Genomic DNA, 24,617 nt, shown 5'->3' with positions numbered 1-24,617 from the left:
AACCGTCGCAGTGCAGCTCAACACCAAGCAGCTCCGCGGGTGAAGCAATCAGTGCCTGAGCGTAAAAACACCTTCTCTTCCTTGCGTATGCAACATGGATATCCGGAAAGCCCGAATAGTTGCATCCAAGCGTTATATTGAAATTCGTCAAGAGTTCATTGCATACAACACTTACTGGGGGCGTTTTGCTTGTTTCTCTTACCTTAACTTAATTCCAGCGTTGCCTATTATGCCGATGAAGTAAACTATTCATGATTTTTACCGTGACATTGCCAATTTTTCAAAATCTGCTTCGATTGTTTGTACGTATTACAACGTTTTCCTCTTGAAATTTCGGCTTTTTGGGGTTTTAACTTTGGCGTTTTTTTGCAATTTCTTACATATTCACTTTGTTGATCCCTATGCAGATAGGCGCTGTGGATGTGCCAGAAATTTTAGTTCTTCAGGAATGCAAAATGAAGTCCAATCCGTCTCCAGAAATGGCCTATTCAGCATTCATCTGTTCAGTTTTCCCAAAATACCAGTCGATTCATTTTTTTCCAGTGATCAATATACGACATAAACTCAAGATGTAGCTTACTTACTCGTATTCATACCTGGTATGTTGATCCGATCAAATAGCATTGAAACTCAGTGGCGTGGCGTGATTTAAGATAAATCACTTGATCCGTCATTTAAACCTGTCGAGAACCATCGATAGACAGAGTGTGCGCAACGAACACCTTAATAATCGATTCTTCACCACAGCTTCAAATAGGGAAATATCGATAATCGATCCTTCACGCCTCGCCACTGTTGAAACTAACAAACCAAGCTCCTGACCAAAAATTGATATTTCAAACCTTTTTAGCGGTTTTTGTGATTCCGCACGTACACCTAGTTAGATGATTCCTTTTGTTGATCCCCCACAAGACCATACCTAGTTAGATGATCCCTTTTGTTGATCCCCACAAGACCATACCTAGTTAGATGATCCCTTTTGTTGATCCCCACAAGATCATACCTAGTTCGATGATCCCTTTTGTTGATCCCCACAAGACCATCAAATGCTAAACACGATCAGTATACCAGCTATTAACGTCTCTGTTGGAAGACATTAGGTATACGAGCGTGATCTTTCCAAGTAAAAATTTACACCGAATCAGGACAAGTATTTCCGTCTGCGGCACACGCTGTGATAATTGGTCACCTACTTTTGGGAAGAAAGAAACGGTGTCGGAGGGCGAGCGGGGAGCGGGCTATAAATGTGTGCCAACTATAACGCAGGGAGCGGGGGACCGGGGGGGAGGGGGGGGGCACGGCCTCGGGGAGGAACTTCCAGAGGAGCACTCGACGCCGTCAATGGCCTCTTCACGGCGGGTCCAACTCAGCGCCTTCAAAGCGGAGCAGCTGCTAATTTGCCGAGTGTGCCGCTTTAACTCCTGACACAACACAAGTCTCTGTCACAAACCCCGCGGCGAGCGCGGATTTAAAATTTCAAAGCTCCCGCGGCCTCCTGCTCATTAGGGCTGCGTATTCACGTCCCCCCTCCCCCCGCCCGATCCCGCTGCGACAGGAGACAAAATAATTTACAGGTTCCGCATTACGGGCTTCGGGTAGTTTTAACGGTGTTTTCGGGGGTCACCGCTTTATGGTTTATGTTGCGTCGGCCCGCGGTAGAAATGGACCGAGTATAATGGAGACGCACCAAGCCGCATTTTCGAAGAAAAAGAAGAAGAATAATGAAAAAAAAACAATAAAAATAAGGGAAATGAAATTAAATGAAAACAATAAAAAGAAGAAAAATAAAAATAAATAAAAACAATAAAAAGAAGAAAAATAAAAATAAATAAAAACAATAAAAAGAAGAAAAATAAAAATAAATAAAAACAATAAAAAGAGTAAAAGTAAAAATAAATAAAAACAATAAAAAGAAGAAAATTGAAAATAAATACAAAACAATAAAAAGTAGAAAAATAAAATAAAAAATTTTAAAAAATAAAAATAAATGAAATAAATAATAAAAAGAATAACAAATAACAGTTAACTGAATTCTAAGTTGTGAATATTCTCTTGTCGAGAGTCGAAAATAATGCATTTGTAATCAGAAAGTAGTTGTTAAAGTTTCTCTGTAACATTGAGTCTCACGGAAAAATCAAACTTCAATGTCATTTTTCTCGGCGCAAGCTTGACACAACTTGATATTTTCTGTGCAATTCGGTTCAAAAGGACAGCGTAAGGCAAACTGCACGGTTTGCCTTATGTCTTTGTTCCGCAAAAAAATCAGTTCGTATTGAACATCAAAGTTTTCCGGTTCAGGTACGGAGATTTCTGGGCACAGACACAGAACTTTGGTTCAGCAATCCTTAATTCGATTTCTGACCGAAAACTTTGGTTACCTGGGTATTAACTATGAAACAAATGTATACTTATCGAAACCAAGTATCCTCGGAGACAAAGATTGAGAATTCTAAATCAGGCATCAATGGCCTTTGCACACCTTTGAAATTTAATCATTAAAATCAAAGTGGCTGCTAATTTAGGGTTGTTGAACGTTTACCTGCAGTCCTATATGAGAGAAAAATCTATAGACGGTCTATTCCGCCGTATTATAACGAATTAACAAGCAATTACTAAGAACTTGGTCCTAATATGTATAGGTTATGAAAGAATCCCGAATCCTGATTTGGCCAACCGGGCTATCACTCTCAACAGTTTGTTTCCGGTGCAAAACGACTGTAAGTTCCAGTTTTCAGGCGTGGAACTACGGATCATAACGTTCCCGAATTTAACTCTCCGAGATTTCCGAAAAGTGGTTATGTATCATAATACGAATGACATTTATTGAATTGAACTTTGAACTTAGTACTTCGTTCGCAATATAGTTTCTGCTTTTTAAATGTTCTCGTGAAATTTCCGACCGCTATCTTCGCCCTCACTCGGCCATGAAGCAGGAAACTTTGTAGATCAAGCTTTTATACGTGGATATTATTCAAACTTTCCAAAAAGCTCAAACTCGGCACTATACCCGAAAGAATCGTTTCTCGTCACAAGACGGAGGCGCCGCGCCGCCGCGTCTGTAGTTCACTAGCGAGGCGTTTATGATCGATTATCGATATTTGCCCCGTTTGAAGCTGTGGTAAAGAATCGATTTTTACAGTGTTCGTTTCGTCACCCTGTTTATCGATCCTTTTCCATAGGTTTAAACGGCAGATCAATCGATAAATCGCAAAGCACGCTACGCCACTGGGGGAACACCAACGCACGGACACCATGTACCACCGCACAGAAGATCGAGTCAGTTAGAGAAATCGGGCATGAAATTTTTGACTAAAACTGAGAATTTTGTTGTTTATTTCTTCACATTTGAAAGTAGAAGGGGTGAGTTTTAAAGGAAATCTCACGAGAAAACCAATGGAGCCACTTTTAGAACCTCAAAGTTGTGTATGAACGGAGTTATAAGCTTTTAAAGTTTCCAAATTTTATCCAACCTCCCCCATGCATGGGTTCGATTCAGTGTGCGCCGTTTGAACAGAATTGCCTGACCGTGAAAAAACGTAATGACGAGGAGGAAACATTTCACGTCTCTGTAATACGTTGATTTCTCCGACTAGTTAAAAAGTTCAAATGCTTTGGAAATGCCGGCGGCATTAAAATAATTCAAACTATGAAGTTGTTCCTTGTCCGCAATGCTGTTAAAAGTAATACCGCGATTCTAAGGCGTGGTTTTATCGATCATGGCTTAGCGGCACCGACCCCCCCCCCCCCCCTCCCTCCTCGCGACAGACGAAAGGCGGACATGAACCTTACTATGAGATGGGTGACAAAGGACATGAATGTGCATGCCTTACAATCTGCGTAAGAGTTTACTTAAACCAACATGCAATACCCTTCAAGAACATGGAGTAAAATTCATTTTTCAGTTTGGAATCTCTCTCTCTCTTTCCTTCTCTCACTGCCGTCTTCTATTTTCCTCCCTCCATGCCCCTTCGTACTCTCTTCCTCTCTTTCATTTCTCATACTTCCTGATTCTTCTTCTCCATACGGAGAGAAAAATTTGCTACATATTGAATATCGAATTTTTTGGTTCAGGTAACTAAAGTTTTCGGTCACAAAAACCGTACTTTAGTTCAACTAATGAAATTCGGTTCCTAAAACCGAAAATTTGGTCACTCGAACCAATAATGCTCGTTGCTCAATATGTACCGAAGATAAGTTCCTGCAATCGAACTTCTTTTCTCAGTGCTCTTCATTTCTTCTCTCGTATTATTCAAACCACAAGTACAAATGCATAAAATAGTTAAGGATTTATTAATAACTCTCTTGCTTTAGTTTTCATTCATGATGTCATTCTTCTAAAATTATGTCTCAAGTTATGCCTGTACTTCACGTCATTCTGTTTGATACGTTCTGTTAAGTACTATTCAATATTTATTTACGCTCAATTGTTGCAAATTATTTTTCGCAATCTTTCTGTACGAGATAAAGCCTAGTACTGAAAAAAATCGTTTAAGCCATAGTGTATCGACTGAGGAATTCAGTCATATTGTGTTGAATTGACACAACAGTATTGGGAGAGTACTCACAATTTTGTGTTAAATCAAGAGAACTTTGGCTAACTTGAAAACTACTTTTCGTGCTGAACCAAATATTCTAGATTTTTTTCTTTGTAAAAAGTGTTGTGCCGATTCAACACAACTATATGCGTCCAGAGAACCCATGCTACTAACGTGTTCATTCACTAGTCGTATCGCTGTGTCAAGTGGGAAACTGCGTATCTCCGTTTAAGACGTTCCAGACCTCCTGTCATACTTTATTTTTACTTTGGAGCACTAGTCAACGTAATATCTCTTTTCTGTTAGCAGAGTAGCCTGCAAAAATGTTAAGCTATAAAGCTGGCTTGTTCCTCTTTGAAGATATAAAATAGGAGTGGAATTTATTAACACAGCAATGGAGATACTTTACTTTTTTTCGCACTTTGAACATCGATGTGTCGGGTTAACCCAATTTAATAGATTTGACCTGACACAACTTATTCCCCGATTCAATTCACCTTTGTGTTGTGCTGGAAACAGGAACACAGTGGACACGAAACTGTATTGATTCAGCACAACACTTTTTTCAGTAAGATGTCTAGGAGATAAATTCATACATTTCTCGGCTATTGCAGAATTTTACGTTAGGAATCAATTTAAATCTGCCTGGATGAATTGGATTGCATTTTGCAAAAAGGAACCACGAGCGTTCCAATGTCACTAAGATTGTGCAACTTTTTTTATCTTGCAAATTAAACTGATTACCTAAATAAGTTTTATCTTTACTTTCAATAAATTATAAATTCAAACCAAAAATTTACCTTTGTAAATTTAATTTTGTGCATTATTTCCGTGATATTGTGGCAAAGAGTGTAAGTTGCACAATCGTAGCAACATCGGAATGCTCTTGGTTCATTTTTTGCAATCCAATTCGTCGTGATTTTTCACGGAAAACGACTATTCTTTTTCTCCTGGTAAAAGTTTGCGATGGACCCGTTTTTAACCCTCTGTAGTGGTGCATAGAAAGGAGATCGTGCTACTTACATGGCAGTATGAGCCCTATCATGAGCAAATTAAGAGTAGCCACTAGCGACGTTTTCATGCTTGGAGTGACACCCAAAGAATGGGTATCATGACGGTCAACACCAGTGCATTCTGGGGTGAATATATCTTCCTTCGTAGCTGCAATTCAGAGCCATCCTCGTCCTGTCAACAAAGTCAAACGAATTAACTTAAAAACATCCGCAAGAACAGGAGCATCATGTGTGCAAATATGAGAATATTCCAAAAAGTCCACTCTTGAGCGAAGGGTTTCCCGTAGCGTTGAAACTACGGAGTACATGCAAATTCATTCAGATTAAACGAAGGGGGATAAAAAAATACGCTACCTATGCCACAAAAAGGCTATCCTTCCTATGACAGGATGTGAGAGAGTATTTTTATTTAATATTAGCTTGGATAACATCAAAAGAATAAAAGGCAATTGAAGTATCTTCCCTCACTCGGAAAGAAGTGCCTGCTTGCTGGCAGCAGAGAAAAATTAGTCCACGCCACGATACTTTCTGCGGGTATTTTCTGCATTGTGATTCAGAAATTTTTCTGAAAGGATTTTTGCACTTTTATAAGATTTTATCGAAGCTCTCTGCTTACCTATCTTGATGCAGAGAATTGAGCTCTCATGATTTTTGATGGATATTTAAACATTTCTACAAATTTTTAAATGTGAATCGCGTGCTTTTTGGAATAATTTTCAAATTACCTACACTCACTATGGCACATATTCCAACCAATAATGCAGAATGATCTAGAGCTAGAGTTTGATGTACAATGCTACGAGCGACAACTTTAACACTCAATTAGCGTCAATAGCATATTCGATAAAATGAAGAAGCTTTGGATGATTCTTCAGCACTGATTTATTATATATCATAGGTACATTTATCCGGGTAAAATGCACTTGCTCTGTGTGTAAGGCTCATTTGATTGGAAAACCCCTTTTATTTGAATAAAAATGAAAATAAAATGAACTGCACTTTTCCTCATTCTCGTCTAGACCTTTGATGCGAAAGATTGAATTAGATTTTTATCGTGAACATGGCCGGATTTACCTACTTGCCGCCCATGGGCCGCCTGTATTTTGCCGCCCTCTTCTCATTCATTTTGAAACATCAATAAAAACCATCAAGTGAACGTGCCGGAGGGAGAAGGGTGCATAAGACGCGTTCACTCATGTTGGACACATTTTTTGCGTAAGCCCTGTCAACACTACTAGCAAAAGTTCACGGAACTTCGCGCGAAAGTTCAGTTCCGTAAACCTATCTCTGTGTGGCAAAGGCCTTTCATTTGTAGGAAATGAACTAAAAAATTAAGAAAGAACAAACATAAATGTGGTTTAACAATTTTAACTTCCACCGCCGTGCCGCGCTGACCACACTGTGTTTGGCGCAATGCGTGAAGTATTCATGTAGTCTTGTAGGCACTGTGCGTTTCACGCCGCGCCGACCGCTGTTGACCGTACTGTGTTTGACGCAATGCGTGGGGTATTCATGCAGTCTCGTAGGCGCTAATATGTGTTACATGCCGACCGCCGCGCCGTGGGCTTCTCCTTTCCATCTCAAGTCCTCGTCATCATTTCTCTCTGCGCCGCGCCGCTCCAGGCCAAATTTCGTGTTTGGTTTCTTTCTTAAATCAACTAATTAAAGGTGCGCAGTCTTTTGTATCACCAAAATACGACAAAATTAGAAATTAACGAACTCTCAGGAAATGAGAGGTTTTGTCACTTTTTCTTGTTTGTAATTTTATTCTGAATCCGATTTTTTTGCACCTGCATTTAAAAAAATTGCAAAATTTGCCGCCCCCTAATTTTGCCGCCATGGGGCGCGACCCAAGTGGCCACCCCCTCAATCCGGCCCTGATCGTGAACAGTTCTCAATACACTGACATGTGTCAGTGCAATTTTGAGCATTCTTCGGCGAGAAGTAGAAATCAATATAAAAGTTGAAATAGACAAAAGCAACGTAATTACATTTTTATTTTCTCTCAAAGATAAACTTCCTCTTGCTTGTTGGTGCCATAAGGCATTGTTTTTTGTTAGCATACTTCATTTTTGTAAATAAACCTGCGTCCGTAAAAATTGGAAACAAAATTTCAGAGAAAATGTTTTTTTAGGACATGAACCATGCTCACTGCTCATGCCCAGATTGTTGTAGTTAAATACATTGTCTCATAAAAGTGACAAAAAATGGCTAAACATTTTTTTGATAAAATTGGTATGCTGATCAACATTAATGAGTCTGCACCGGAATGTCAATGGTAAAACCAAAAATACTCATTTTTCGATTGCGCTTTTTAAATAATGTCTGCTCCTACTTTATTTTTGAGGAGAGTACCCACATATTTTTGCACAAAATTTTTAGGGCCTTGTCTCCACGGGACGTTTCGTAGGATTTTTCCCAAGTTCGAATCGCAGAGGTAAAACTTCCGGGATTTTTCCCCGTTAAGCAAAACAAAAAAATGTCTTCTTCTTCTCTCTGAGACGCTCTTAGGACTCCACCAGTGGCGTGGCGTGCTTTGCGATACATCGATTGATCTACCATTTAAACCTATAGAAAAAGATCGATTATTAGGGTGTTCGCAGCGAACACCCTAATAATCGATTCTTTACCACAGCTCAAATGGGAAAATATCGGCAATCGATCATTCACGCATCACGTCTCGCCACTGGACTCCACGTGGACTCCACTTGGTACAGTGACTATTATTGACGACTCAATATTTTTCCAAACTTTGGAAATAAGATTCTTTTTGAGTAAATATCCCATGAAATGCCCTGTGGAGACAAAGCCTGGTGAATATTCTCGCGAGGGCCAAAAAAACCCGGGAAATTTTGTAAAACAACAATAACGGTCCGTAATTTTTATTATCATTATTAAAATATATGTGACCTCAGATCCGCAACACACACCACAGACCAAATTCCAATATTTTGTAGAGTCAATCGATATGCTGAAAAAATAATGATGATGATTTGGCAAGAGGAACAAGCGAGAAAAATGAATTGCCTACAAAATATCTAAGCGCGGTCCAACAACGACTCGCACTCAGCCAATACAAAAGCAATACAATTCGACGTGGGGCAAACGTATTTTTTTCTCCCCCTCCTGCCAAAAGAAGTAGGTTGACATGGACCTTCAATCCCCATCAGAATAACGTGATTGTGTTCCTGTTTGTTTCCTCTTTTCAAAATTGTCGTTTATCACTATAATAATATAAATAATACAATAATACAATAATACAATAATAGCACGATCAGTTATTCAACCATCAAAATAGCCTAAAAGCGAAGGACTTCTGTCAGAAATAAAAGTCCCATTGACACAAACGATGAGTGTTGCGTTCGGGTGTATGGGAAGTGCGCACGGAATCATGGCATCTATATCTCGACAACGTTTGTAATTTTGATTTTATTGATTGTTTATTCTCATTTATCATCTGGTCCTCAGTACATCACGATGTTATGTTTAAAATGAACGTCATGTTGACTATGCACGAAGAAAAATTTCAAACATAGATCCATTGTACTCGTATCACATTTACTTAATACCCGAGAAAAGTTGATTTTTTTCAAAAGAAATCATAAAGTTTAGAAATGGCCGAATAATATAGTCGGAGTGTTTCGGAGGATTTTTTTCAAATTATTTTAGACTTAACAAAATTTTATGAAGTCAATCGTTCTTTGGCGGTTTAAATGATATCCGACAGGGACCTTAGAAAGACGAAAATAGAGCAACGTATAACTTATTTAGTTTCACTGGTAGGTTTTAACAAAAGTTTGGGTCAGAAAGCATATGTTGAAATGCAACAATGTAATGCTTAATGTGAACTACAAATAATATGAATTTCATCGCTCTGCTCTGTGAGGGCTAACTAACAACATTCTTGGAAATCTGCCATTTTGCTCTTATTCCTCATACATATTCTCAAAGAGTTTTGAGCAATAATTCTGAAGGTTTTTCCTTGTTTATGCATCAAAAAAATGAATAAAGGAAGCTACAGAGCAATTTTTAAAATTTCAGTCTTCAGCTGTTCATCAAAAACAAAGTCAAAGAAAAGTAATCTTACGTTGCTCAATGAAAGAATTAATTACATCACTGTAGTTTTTAAACTTATGCCATTGATTTGCAAATGAGGAAGGCCGCTTTTTTCACAAACTTTCTAGGGTCATAAGTTGGGACCCCCCACGCTCCCCACGCCCCCCCCCCCCCCTGGCTCCACCTGAGTCTAAAATGTCTAAAAATGGCACCCAAGATCCGGAAATTCAAGAAAGAATATTCACAGCTCCCTCGAAAACAAAAATTTCGTCGGGGGTAAATTTGTCTACGTGGGAATTTCCACACGACGTTCCTTCTCAGAGGGCACTCGGAGTCGGGACTCACGTGCGCGGGGGCGGCAAGTGTAACGTCCCCGAACACTCGAGGAGTTGGCAGAACGGGAAGAGGCGAACGCATCCTTTGTTCCGAGGAGCGAACTCCCGGCAGTCCCGGCGCGGGGCGGCGGCGGCGGAGGTGCGAGGGCGGGAGGCGGCACACGGTGGAAATGCACGCCGGAAAGTGCAACCGTTTTTCAGGGGCAATGATTCATAAAGCAGCAGACGGTAATAAGGAAGACTGCGAGACGATTTCGGGGTTAATCCATTAAAAAGCGTCAAACGGCACCGAGCGAGACGCCGGGAGCACACACAGTTCGGTGGCGGACGGTATCGATTCGAGTTCGGTGTAATAAAAAGACGTAGTGGGTGCGGGCAGAAAAGAGGGTTGGGGGTGGCGGGGGTGGGGGCGCGGAGACTTCGCGGGGCCAGGCGGGGCGGGGGCGGGGGATGGGGGACGAGGGGGAGGGGGTGAATGTACGCTTGGAGCTCACGAGGATTCAGCCCGCGATGATTCCCTTTATCCGAGTTTCGTCGGAGGTAGTGCTCGGGTAAAAGTTAAATGACGTTACTGTAACAGTTTGTGGAGGTCAAAGGGCACTTCCGGATGACCGTGCCTCTCTCCTATATTTGCGCCTCTTTTATTTGTCCGCCTCTATTTCGAGTGCATAGTTTCGGATTCGGGGGCCCCCGAGGAGTGGGTCTATGGCAATGAAAATGGAAATTAACATACGTTACGTGCTGCACTCAAAGAAGCAAAATTGTATGAAATTTTTAAATGAAATTTCATAAAATTTCATGAGAAATTACCTTATTTTTTTAAAATCTTCCGCTATGCACTTGGTATGCTATGAACCGCAATCAAATTCTGGGGGAAAACCACAAGTCAAATTTCGAGGTTTTTGTCGAATTCTTGTACAATATTTTGGAATTGCTCAAAATGTGTTAAAACTTCCGCTACGGACTCAGTATGCCATGAACCGCAATTAAATTGTGGGGGAAAAACCATAAGTCAAATTTCGAAGTTTCTTGTCAAATTCTTGGACAATATTTTGGAATTGCTTTACATTTTTTAAAACTTCCGCTGTGTACTTGGTATGCTATGAACCGAATCAAATTGTGGGAGAAGACATGAGTCAAATTTCGAAGTTTCTTGTCGAATTTTTGTATAATATTTTTGCAAGTTGCATAAGCAGCCCTCTGAGAAATAGATGAAGCTTCAACACGTGAAATTTCATTTTGAATCCGTAGCTGCATTCGACGTGAATATGTTTGACGGTCCACAAGGAAACAGACCTTAGCCAATGGAGACAACAATTTTAGTAGAGTAACTCTTTCTCAAGATGTGTCAAAAATTCCTAAATTTTGAAGGGAAACTCGACATACTGTCGGAAAGAATTAATTACAAGTAATCAGGCCTGTTTCCATTCCAACAGAATTTGTGGCAAAATCCGGCAATTGTTCTTCTTAGGTATAACGAGTTAAAATTTTACTAACAAAAGTTCACGGAACTTTACGCGAAAGTTAAGTTCCGTAAACCTATCTCTGTGTGGATAAGGCCTTCCATTTTTAAGAAATGAACGAAAAAAGTATGAAAGAACAATCTGACCGCACTGTATTTGGAGCAATGCGTGAAGTATTCATGCAGTCTTGTAGGCGCTATGCGTTTCACGGCGCGCCGACCGCGCGCCGCTGACCGCACTGCGTTTGACGCAATGCGTGAAGTATTCATGCAGTCTTGTAGGCGCTAATATGTGTTACATGCCGACCGCGCGTCACAGGCGTCAAGGCGAGGGCTTCTCCTTTTCATCTCAAGTCCTCGTCATCATTGCTCTCTGCGCCACGCCGTTCCAGGCCAAAATGCGTGCTTGGTTCCTCGCTTTTCTCGACTAATTAAAAGTGATGTTTCTTATATCACCGAAAGATGACAAAATTAGAAATTACTATACTCTCAGGAAGTAGAGATTTTGTCGCCGTTTCTGGTTTGTAATTTTTTTTCTGAATCCGATATTTTTTTATACCTACTTTTAAAAATATTGCAAAATTTGCCGCCATGAGCCGCGGCTCATGTGGCCACCCCCTAAATCCGGCCCTGTGTATTTGGAGACCTGTATTTATAGGTCGGACCCATGACCCATGACTCCCTCAGAAGAGATACTCGGATCAATTTGGCTTGGTATTTCTAAGGGTAGTTGTCTTCAATATTCCCCAACACTCTATTGTTCCCCTTCGTTTTCAATTTAATGACTGATTCTTTTTTTACGATATATTTATAGACTTATATCTAAACCTTGTGCGTGCCGACCCCATTCAACCCGCGGGGCACGTGTCGGGTCAAATTGACCCGGCTTGGGCATCTATAAGGGTCAGTGGCGTGGCGTGAATTTCGATGTATCGATTGTCATGCCATTTAAACCTATGGTGAAGAATCAATTATTTAGGTGTTCGCTGCGAACACCCTCTTAATCGATCCTTTTCCATTGGTTTAAATGACAGATCGATCGATACATCGCAAATCACGCCACGCCACTGATAAGGGTTAATATAATGGAAATGCTTTACGATCAAGTACTAAAAATATCTGCAGTCTGCAGGACATGCAGAATAAAGCCCTGCCTCCTCGTTTCGCGCCATTTGCATATTTTATTTTCCTAAAGGAAAACGTTGTAATTCTTGCCGGAGGTTTCATCTCCTCCGTTCATAAGATTCATGGTCGAAAAAAGACCCATTTCATCGTATACTGTAGATCGGTGAGCAACTAAGTACCTACTCGTGGTCTAATGTGGCGCACGGATCATTTGATTGTTGTTCTTTCATTTGAGTTTTTATTTTTGCCAGCAAAGTTATGCAATAGCAGACTCCTTGCGTTAATAAGCGCTGAATAAATCAATATCATTGCATTAAAAATGACCCTCGTGCTTGTTGAGAAAGTGCACGGTGAAATGGACAACGCTAATTGAAGAACGTCATCTACAACTCTGCAAGAGTCCTAAATGACGCTAAAGTGGACCGTGACCAAGGCTCATGCCGAAAATGAGCGCAGCCCTTTTTTTCGCTTGATGCAGTCCAGCAGGTCGATTGTTGAATCGTTATCTGATTCTGATCGATAACTATCTTCACAATGCGATCAAGGTCATTCGATAACGATTCAACATCGACCCGCAGATCTCAAGCAACTTTTTGCAGGCGTGCCAAAAAGATTTCAGAGAACCATGCATGTGTGAGAGCTATAACTCAATGTTTTTCACCCGTTTGCTCCTCTCTCCATTTTACCATTCCATTTTCTCTGCGGGCTAAACACAGGGAAGTAAGTGGCGGACCTAGGAATATTTTCCCTCATTTTCCCTGTTTGTCGCCCCTAATCTTTCTGTGTCATCTCTCTATATCGCGTCTCTTAACGAATTTCGCTGCATCTCTAAATTTTTCGAGCTCCCGAGGCCCGAGCGTCCTCTGTCGGTGCCAGGGGAGTTTTTCCCTTCGCCCCCTCCCCCTCCCCACCACTGAGAACCTCGACATTTAATTCACTTTTGAGCCGGTCTCGTTGTCTGAGGAGAGCTGTGATTTCAACATGCGAAACACGGTCTGTTGTACGTGAAATTCACTCGGTAGATCTGCGGGATGATTGTTGAAATTGATAGACAAAGCTATAGACAAAGCAGACAAAAGGGATTCAGAGGGATCTTTTTGGTGGAAGCGGGTGATTGCATTGGACAAAGGAGGTAGGTAATAGACTAATTAACGGCATCCCAGGAGAGACCATATAAATAGTCCATTATTTTCTCCCTTCGTCTATAGGAACCACCCGTTTCAACCGATAGGATGGCTCCACACTTCATGTGTCTTCTTCGTCTATCGCTTTGTCTATCGAGTTCAACAATCAGCCCGCTGGATTTAAATACATCCATCCCTGGTGCACGTATCCACTAAAATAATGCGTTGCAATTGAAACTTCTTGAAAATGCATGCAGAGGTAGGGGCACAATTTAGATATTCTAGATTGTTTTTTGCATATTTTTCAATATTCAGTCTTCTGGGATCAGAAAGTCTGTATCCTGTGACTGACGACTAATCTGATCTGCGTGGGTAAGTATTATTTTTTTGTGCAAACGTAACCTCAGCGGGCTGATTGTTGAAATTGATAGACAAATCGATGGACAAAGAAGACATAGGGAGTATGGAGCGATCCTATTGGTTGAAACGGGTGGTTCCTGTAGACGAAGGGAGAAAATGGTGGACTAACTTTATGGTCTCTCGTGGGCTGTCATTAGTTAGTCTATTACCTACTTCCTTTGTTTAATGCAACCACCCGCTTCCATCAATAATATCCCTTTTGTCTTCTCTGTCTATAGCTTTGTCTATCAATTTTAACGATCAGTCCGCAGTTTGACCTGCTTGTGTAAGAAATATTTTGTGTACAAATTTGATCTCAGGACTGAGTTATGAAATGCAACTTTTTGGACGTAATTTATTGATTTTGTGAGTTGAATTAGAACATATTTCTATGCGTATGGTAAAAATGAGCTCACGATTAAAAAAATCTCTCTAAGAACACTTGTGACTTTCATTTGTATGTATGTATAAATCTGCTTTTATAGCGCTCTCTGGCGCTTTGCGACCCCTTAGCCTCCAAAGTCCCCTATCCTCCCAAAGCCCTTCAGGGAGTTCGCAAACCCTCATTTCTTCAAAAAACCCCTGTCGCCACCCTTTCATGGGGCGTCTTCTTCTTCCCCTCGTCGTTTCGTTTGTATGTTTTCTAAAATCCCTAATTTTCAATGTAGGAAGAGATAGAGGGGAAGAGAGGGGGGGAGAGAAATCAGGGAAAAAGCAACAACAGCAAGTTTGCGACTTGACTAGCGGTAATCAGAATTAATGTACCTTTTATTTTAAAAATATTTATATATTTATTACATGTACTGATCTCCTTGTACACAGTGATATTCTTCTCTCCGGTGATCAACCTAGCTAACTACAAGACCGGTGACAACACGATCTGTGCTGAGTCTCTTAAAAGTTTTGATGTGTAGGACGTGGAAAATACGCGCGCAAGCGGTGAAAGACAACGAGATGTTTAACAAACACCGCCACGACTTTTGCATAATTTACGAACCAGGTGAGACCACTTAAGAGTTTCAAACATTTCCACTAGGACTTGCCCAATGATGATGGAATCACTCGCACCAAGTTTTATATTTTAAAAACTTATAATTCAAAGTATCTTTTTCGACCTACTTTTCACCGGGCATAAAGCACAAGTTGCAATGAATTGCGATTACACGGTTGAATTATCGCTACTGCATCTGAGTGTTACACATGTTGCTTATCTACTAACTGAAGGGGCTCCATATTGAAATTCGTTACAATAAAATTTAAATAAACTACAAGTTTTCTCAACATTGAAAATTGTCATCTTTCTGATACATGAAACTGGTTTTATTGATCGTTTAAAATCGGGATTTTTGACCAAATGATTTAAAAATATTGCAACTCCACGATGGAAAAAAGTTCAAGTTTCCTGCATTGGATAACTTTATTTCAATATTTTTGTTCCACTGTACTACAAGCGGAGATGCAAAATAGCCTTTAAAAGTCTAGGGTGGTGACGATGAAGATAATTGGTGAAAGGTATCCTCTCGTTGTCTCGCCCATTTTGTACTGCCTAAAATATTCAAAATGTATTGGTACGTTAAGCGGAATCTAAGTCAACCGGATTGTTTGTTTTTTGTAACAGATATTCATACAGACGTCAAATTTTAATTTATTAGTAGCTCAAGCTCTAAAAAGAGCAAAACTAATACCATCAATCGGTTGCACAATTGGTCAGTCGCAATGGTCGCGAAGTAGTTTTTTTTTTTTTTTTTACTAAAAACGTATAGGGTATCAAACATATCAAGTTCTGTTCGAGAACGTAGAGTTTTCACGTCCTATATTTAGTGTCAATATAGGACGTAAAAACTCTACGTTTTCGAACAGAACTTGATATGTTTGATACCCTTTAAAACGGGCCAAGATCTTCGAATCACGAAAGAAAGTAAAAAACAGAAAATATGCGTTACGTAATTTCAAATTCTCTGCAACTGTAATGCTACCCTCCTGATTTTTTTTCTTTGAAGTAATCCATGCACATCCATTAGCACCTTTAGAAAGTTTTACTTTTTTCAAATATATTGCCCAGTGGATGAGTTCAACCACTGGCAATCACTGGGGAATGGTTGGATTCCATAGCAGCCAGGGGGCGCGCCCTTTAAGATGGTGCATATGAACGTCTGCAATAGTATGTGTTGTGCAACGATAAGACATGCGCGCAGAACAATCGAAGGAACCAAAGGAGACTCTCCGTCAGCCAAATGAGAGTAACTTCATTTTCGGTCGTAAAAATCTCCTTCAGAATGATGGATATGCAACCTGACGACAGCCGAGGCTGAATAGTTATCGCTCAATGTTGAAGGGGCACACAGCAGGTGGGCAGGGGGGAAAATTATGTTTATCTCAATGTTCAAAAATATTCACATCTGTAATATTGTTTAACGCGAAATGTCTCAAAATCATATTTGAAACGTTAGAAGAACGTATCTCACAATGTGACGAAAATTCACACTAAGATTAATGCAGCTATTCTCGCTGATTCTACTTTTCAACACTAAAATATGGAAAGAAATGCTGCAATTTTATGATGCCATTCGTCTCTTTTCTCCAAGATGGCTCTAAGTAGAGAGTTCGATCGATCAACTGTTAAAGACATATCTGAGTTTGTATCAATTAGTGACATTGAAAGCTACCTTAAAGCGAATATTTTCAATGTGGAAGGCATCAGAAAGAGCTCCAGCAAAGAATGTAGCACAAACTATAGTTGAATTTTACAAATATAATTTTACTGGATGGCATTTTGAAAAAAAATATATTAATTTTTTTTCTCGCCCAGGTCCTCAGGTGAATTAAGGTTTAGATGAACATGATCATTTTTGGAGATATCTAATCTTCCGTCACAAGTGTAATTCCAAACATTATGCATTGACGTTGTCACACGAAAAATATTCGCATGACATTAGATCGGAGTACTTAGCATCACATTGAATACTTCACGCCACACTGTCAAGTTGGAGAGGGGGGGGGGGGGGGGGGGCAGGCTTACTCCCAAAAACTTAAAACCTCCACCGGTCGTTTTTTGAAAACCAGACCATCTTGATAGCTTGGTCTTTCGACATAATATTATAGGGTTGATTAAATTTAAAACAATATCAAAGTTTAAACGAAAATTCTCGCATAAAGTTTTAGTTGGATTGCTAAAGGAAGAATAAAAAAACGTTCTCACGGTCACCCCTGATCTATCCTTTTTTGGAATTCGTGTTTATAATGTGTTTATTTAAAGAAGTAAGGTAGAGAGAGAGGAAATCGAGGGAAAATGGCAACAATGGCTCACTTCGGGTACTAAAATTTGTGTGGAAAGTCGTTTGGAGTTTAAAATCTGGAGTTTAAAACCTTGAATTTTACGACTTACATGTTCATTGGCGTTTGAACAAAAAAGGTCATACCTTGTAATGGGTGACCAAGGGAAGGGACTCAATGGTTTGCACAGTTATATTAGATTGTCCATAAGGAGAAAACAACCGATCTGGATTCGACGGATAGATCCTCTATCTTATCATTTCTGCAAACTCCTACCACTTCTACATATGGCTATACATTTTGCGTCCACAGTTATAATTTTGACTGCAATCCAGGGGTGCAGCCAATGGGTTGAGGGTTGCAAGGGCCGCGAGGAGGCAGTTGAGTTTTTTTTAACAAGAGAACATTCGTACGGATTATTTTGAAAATTTTAAGGAATTTGCTCCGCAACATGCAGAAGCTCACTGAAATTTGCACAAAAATCCGAACTACCGTCCTCTTGTAAAAAATTAAATTGCCAATTTTTGGCACCAACATATAATAAACGGTGTAAGTCGGCAATCACATAACTCGTTGGTGGTGTCTGAAAATCTCCGAATCTAAGTTAATTTTTTAAAGGAGAACAAATTGACATCATTCCTTGAAGTTCATGCAGAATTTTCTTCGCGCAGAGAAGAAAAATCACGGCAGTTTTGAAGAATTGCCGTTGAGTAGTTTTTCCTCTAAAAAATAAAGTATGACAGGAAGTCTGCGACGTCGCAAACCAAGTTCTGTGATTGCCGACTTACACCGTCGATATATGGCTTGGTTCTTTTCTGCTTAACGCGGTCCAATTAAGCTACTCTGCCGTGCTAAGGAAAAACGCCGTATGAGCATTCAAGAGTTGCCAAATTCCCATTGATAAAACATGTACTTTTCAGGACAATCATGCACATTTTCTTTGAAATTTTCCGATATTTTAGATGAATTTGCGTGCAGGATTGTCTGAAAATTTAAGGAAAAATATTCACAATTTTCCTGGTAAATTCGGTATTTTTCGAAGGCAACTTGGCAACGTCTAAAAGCTCATACGGCGTTCTTCCTTAGCACGGCAGTACTGCTCCATGATGACACGAATGCATTTGTAGGTTACTCATTTAAAATCAACCAAAAGATTATCCAGCAGATGAATATCAGAAAACATGCACTTTATTTTGCGATCCGTGGTTCATAACGACTAAAGATTCTCAGAAAAACATACAGAGGTTCGAATCTCAAACCTTTTGAACCCAATTCCGTCCACGCCCATGGCCCATGTGCAAGACAAAGGACCCCAGACACACACATTGTGAGGATGAATGTCATCCGCGCTGAAAAATTCAAAGGCCCGCGAGTCGAAAGTACCGAATAATGAGGCGGGAATGAATGGCTGGCTCGCTAAATAGGAGTGAGTACATTCGAGAAAGCATCAGCGCCTAACAAAACAGCGAACGCAATTGGCGGAGAGACACCCGTCCGCCATTAAGGACAGAGTCTCAAAGGAAGTGAATAGTAAATTAAAACTCCTTACTCAAATGCTACCTCCCGAGACTTGGTATTGATCCCACTTCTGCACAGCAGCCCGTTACTCTTTAATTCTTACAATCGACAAAATTTCGGTCACATCCCTCATTATCCCCCATCCGACCCAAAAATTGCGATTTTGGATTCGGTGTCACGATCTCACCCCTTCCCACCCTCCCCCGAGCTTTTGTCCACTATCAATCGGAATGATTTGACTCACCTTAATCTGGACTAGGGCTGCTGCAGCCTCTGGATCCGAAAGGTCAGCACAAAAACTTGAAGCAGGAATACTGATGCATTGAATTGCGATCGATCTGAAAGATTCTAGTATACTTAAACCGCCGGACGAAATGTAGTAAATGGAGCTATCTTCAACGGGGAGTTGCAGGGATTCGCATTATTCTTACTAAACTTTATCACCGATCAAATAATCAAGAACATGACAAATCGTAGATGTTTATTATACCTTTGTACCGATCGGGTTCAAACAAAGCAGCTCGTGCGGCAAAATCGGCGGCGAATTTTGTAGGTACGTTTTCTCTATCGAGTATACTTGCAAAAGACGAACAAAATAATGGAGCTCTAATTTTCCGTCGCGCACAGAACAGAAGTCCGCACTAGAATACGCTAAACTCGCAAAATTAGAAAACAAAATTCTTCGGTACAAATGCTAAAAAAATACTAATGTATAATCGCAGCACGACACAATACGAAAATTGATACAAAAAGAAGTAGGAATAATTTTGTACACAAATACCGCAGAGTTAGAACATAATCACGAGCGTATCTCGATACTAATAGGTCATTTCACTGTTCGTTTGATCGTCACCGAAGATCCAATCAGTTTTCGTCCGCTTACTCACAGAATGGAGGCCAAGTGTACATTGTGACCGATCTCAATCAAAGACACTGTTTATGAATTCCGAACTTATCCTACTTGAGTCGACTTTTAAAAAAACAGGTTACGAAACGGTACCCCGGGAGGAGACACGGGGATTTTTGCACTAATTGTTGACTTACGTTCTTGTTTCCGGAAAAAAAACGCGAGAGTAGCAAAATCGTAAATGAATCTTGTAAAAAACGCTAAAAGGGGTAGGGTCGGGGCGCTGTAAAAAACTAGACGTAACACAAACCGACGACACAGTCAATTACACGGCTGCTGAAGGACGAGGCGGAGAGGAACTCACGACGAATCCGGTTCATGTTTATCTATTTCTATAATTAATTATTGTTTTTTTGTTTTTCTTTTTTTGGCGTGCGAGGGACAGTGTGATAAGGCGATGACTTTTCGCATGAGGGACTGGTAACTGGAATCGGGGACGCCCTCTTAGATGGAAATATCGACGTCACATGCGCACGCAGGGCTGGAGCACGCAGGCCCGAAAGTTTCCACCCTTTCAAGCTCGCTCAATCCGCCAGCGCGAGACGCTCAGCAGTTCCGAACGCATTGTACCCTTTTCGACACCGCCATAGCTTCCATCGCGGCCCGCGCACCGAAACGGAATAAACACATACCAACACCACACTTTTATTCTTACTTCCTTTGAGTACTTTCCTCTTACAATCGTATCAGAATGGACCACTAGACTAGGTAAGAATTGAGGCTCTCAGATGCATATTCCCTCATCGAATTTTCACGTGAAACACGTTGAGAATGCTCAAAATTAACTCTAAAGTGAAAAAAATGGACGTATTTATGGTGAAAGGAACTATGTGCATAGGGCTTGCGAGGAGCATAGTTCCTTTTCCAATACGTCCAAATATCGTAAGGAAAAAGGACGTATGAGCATTCAAGCATTGCCAAATTTCCTCTGATGATAGATGTATTTTGGAAGAAAGTTGCGCATAGTTTTCCTTTAAATTTTCATGTTTTCTTGAGTATATTGCGAACAAAATTTTCTGAAAAATTGGAAGAGAAATATTTACAACTTTTCCAATCAATTCGTATGTTGTCAAAAGAAATTTGGCTATGCCTAAAGGTTCATACGGCATTCTTTCTTGGCACGGAAGTAAATTTTTACAATAAATCATTCGATCAATAAAGTCAAATCTCCCGCCGCAGAAAGAAAACCAAAATCAACGTAAGCTTTGTGCAAAGGAGTCATATATTTTCCCTCTTTTTATTTCAGCGTGGATCAGTTTGACCTTTTAGAACCGATATCCATGTTTGGAAAATAGATAAGTCCAGAAAATCTCCATTCTCTTTTGGTACACGTTACTTTTCTGGGTACCAGAGAGTATTTAGCACTCTGAGAAAATTGTTTGATGATAACTTACAGGTTTTTCGGCAAACGGGAAACTCAAAGCGCTAATTTTTCACTTACGAGTTAATTTTGTATATTTTGAATGGGACGACTATTTTTTGCGTGAAATTTTGATGAGGTAACGTGTATTCTGATGATTCATTCCTCACCACTTCTAGTGGTCCACCATCAAAAATAAGAGTTTTCACATGAAGTCATCTCCGCTATTTCTACAACTCTTTCATTTCCTACTTACACACACATATTCAAACCTATTTCACAAAGAACGTGCGGTCCTCTATTAGAGAATATATTTTAACGTTACGAATATAAAATTAAAGCGCTAGAATAATTCAAACTCACCTATGTGTATTTACGGTCTAATTAAAAAAACGGATAGGAGGCACTTGAAAAATCTCCTTCAATTTTGCGTGATACTAGAAAGCAACTGCCAAGCTCGAAGAGTGGCCTAAGTACTCGATTTTTGCTCTCACTGCCAGTAATAATATTGGGAAATTTGAGTACCCTGTTATATGGATTACATTTTCCGAAAAGGAACCACTATTTCTGGCCCATTTTAGAAACACCATATATGCCATTTGTTTCCCTATGCAGATACGTGCTTTTATGGAAGAGCCAGAGATAGTAGTTCCTTATGGCAAAATGCAATCCATATTTCGTACGGATAATCCCTGAAAGTGAGGACTAGTGTCTGAGAGGAGGCAGATACGTAGTTAGAAATTCAAGACGAGATAAAGTTATCTTCGAAAAGAAAAATAACACCTTAATGGACTATCCATAAATTGAGTGAAGCAATTTTGCCACTTCCCCTAGCCTTTTTGCCTTTTTAGACACCTCCTTGCCCTCGTAAAATTGAAAGACCGACCTGGACTCCTCGCCCATCCAGCCTTCCCCTGGTAAAAATTGGCAGTAGAATCTCTGTTCCAAAATACCATAGACCTACAACCGGCTGTAAGATTTCCAATAGCCACTATAGCCGGCAACACAATTTCTTATAGCCTTTTATAGCCGATGGCGATTAAGCAACAGCCTGGCGATAAAGTGTATGCTAAACGTTACTAATTACGGATGCTAGGACTTAGTGAGTTTTTGGACTACCGCTCTCTTTTTGGGCCGCAGTATCTTAATTTAATTTGCGAGGATAGCTCCGTACTTTTGAAGGATGCCTGCCATTCCTAATATTTTGGAGCGCCTTCAATTTCGTATGATACTGTGCAATACCTCTGGTGTGAAATGGTTGCTTCAAGCGCCGCGGTACACTGCGGCGCGGCGCGGCAGGCGGGCAGCCAGCGCTGAACGCGCATTGGCGCCTACAAACCTAACAGGGATACTTCACGCATTGCGCAATGCGTGAAGTATCCCTGTTAGGTTTGTAGGCGCCAGTGCGCCGCCGCTCCGCTTTGTGTTAGGCTGTAATATTTAATCTCGCGGAGTCAGCGTTTTTCAACTCATGACTTTGAAATGTTTGCACACTCTGTATGGATTATTCTCATTTTAATTGATGAAAAAAAAATGTGTAGTAAAGGGAAATATAATGTGCGTTTTGTAAATATTAAGGTGATTCCGTACAAACTTAAGGATTTACAAAGCACAAGAATTTCTACACAATTTCTTATAGCCTTTTATAGCCGATGGCGAATAAGCATCAGCCAGGCGATAAAGTGTAAAGCCCGGCGATAGGAACTATAGCCCGGCTGTATAATTTTTTATCGCTTCGTGTAGCCCGGTCATATGATTTTTTCCACTTTCTACAGCCAGCTATATGATTTTCTATCGCCCTCTTCAGTCGGCTATAAGAACTCCTATGGTATTTTGAAACGCAGCTCCTATCGCCAATTTTTACCAGGGTCTTGATTGTAATGTCTGGAGGATGAGGGACAACTAGGACAATCCCCTCCGTTTTTGTTTGAAAGTAAAAGATCATACGGTCCAAATTTTACTCATTACAATTTGATTCACTTCGTCAAAATTATTTACATTTGTTTCTTCATGTTTCTTACTTTGATAAAAAAAAAGAAAAAGTTTCATACACGTTTCAAAAACGCTTCATAACAACCGAACCAAAGGAAAGAGAAACTATTATTATGCATCACTTTATGCGCTTCATAAAAAGTAAAACAAAGTTACAATAACAACAAACACACAAGAGATACACAATTAAGGACAAAGCGCACAAGTGCAAGTTTTGAGAAATTGAAATATTGGTGATTTTATAACTGAAAATACTTTTAAAATATTGTTTTCTGTGGAAAATTTACAGCTGAAATCTTATTTTTAAGCATAAAGAAGTGAATGCTTCATCTTGACTTAAAATGACAGAAATTGCAACTTATGCGCCTAGTCCTCTGAGCCTCTCATTTATCGTAGCTGAATTTTTAAAATCCAATACAACATACAATACAATAACATAGGCCTTTGATAAAATCACTACCGTCAAGAAGCAGGTAAGAGACATGCGGGAGACGAAAAAAGAATTAAGAAATGAGGAAGAAAGAAGCTGAAGAAAGGAAGCGGAGGATGAAATAGTTTTTCAACAAACAGGGCGTCACTTTAACGCCATTTCAGTTCGCCTTCAATTCTTCCTGCAGGCAACCCGAGCTCCCACGTGGTCGAATAGTGGTATCACCCCTTCAGTCATTATGTAGTCTAATAGTCATTCTAGTGGCGTGGCGTGCTTTGCGATATATCGATTGTTATGCCATTTAAACCTATGGAAAAGGATCGATAAACAGGGTGTTCGCAGCGAACACCTTAATAATCGATTCTTCACCATAGGTTTAAATGGCATAACAATCGATACATCGCAATTCACGCCACGCTACTGACTGTCATTCGGTCCATTCGGTGACTTCAGGGTCATTCCATATGAAACCTACCAAGCAAGGAAACCAGGGAGGGAAAACCACGACTCGGATTTTGTTGAACTTCTGCAAAATATTAGATCTGAAATCTAAAAACTCACGGAGTCAATAAAAGTATGCAGATTTAAGAAAAAAATACCAAAAAAATTCAACTGCTTTCATTCGCGGGCTACGCTTGAATGTCTCCGAAAATTGTGCCTCATTTTAGGGGCAAAACCTTACTACCTTCCAATTCTTGTAATTTTTAAGATGCAAAACATTTTTCGTTACGATTTTTTTTTTAAATGATCCTCAGAAGGTGTAGAGTACCCTTAATACAAAATTTTAATGAGATCTCATGTTTCAGTGCCTTTTTTTCACCACTTAGCCCCTAAAGGCCCGCGAGACGCTAAAAACACCAAAATTGTGCCATTATTTGATCATTTCTTGGGATAACTCTGAAATTCCTCAATTTGCTATATGATACTCCTCTAAGTACATACATAGAACATGCCTGGAAAATAAAATTATTGAGGATATGGGTGTAAATACCTTTAATTTCAACCTTTTTTGCTGAAAAAGGCTCTTAAAGTGGTAAATAAACCTAAATCGTGCCATTTTCTAATAATTTTGCTAGACAAACATAACG

At 40.0% G+C, this 24,617-nt stretch overlaps 1 protein-coding gene across 1 annotated transcript in view; it reads right to left on the bottom strand.

The window, feature by feature from the left end:
• The window catches only part of nAChRbeta1 (nicotinic acetylcholine receptor beta1), a 38,078-nt gene extending 15,642 nt beyond the window's left edge, over window positions 1-22,436 (bottom strand). Inside the window, exons 1-2 of the mRNA XM_019060400.2 lie at window positions 19,085-22,436; window positions 5,559-5,720 (exon numbers count right to left, since the gene is read on the bottom strand). Of these exons, the coding sequence (XP_018915945.1) occupies window positions 5,559-5,616 (58 nt within the window). The 5' untranslated portion in view covers window positions 5,617-5,720; window positions 19,085-22,436. The remainder of the gene's footprint in view (window positions 1-5,558; window positions 5,721-19,084) is intronic.
• Window positions 22,437-24,617: the final 2,181 nt, after the last annotated feature.

This window comes from Bemisia tabaci, chromosome 6 (assembly GCF_918797505.1).
Source record: "Bemisia tabaci chromosome 6, PGI_BMITA_v3".
Lineage (NCBI taxonomy): Eukaryota > Metazoa > Arthropoda > Insecta > Hemiptera > Aleyrodidae > Bemisia > Bemisia tabaci.
This window is presented reverse-complemented; position numbering and strand designations above follow the sequence as displayed.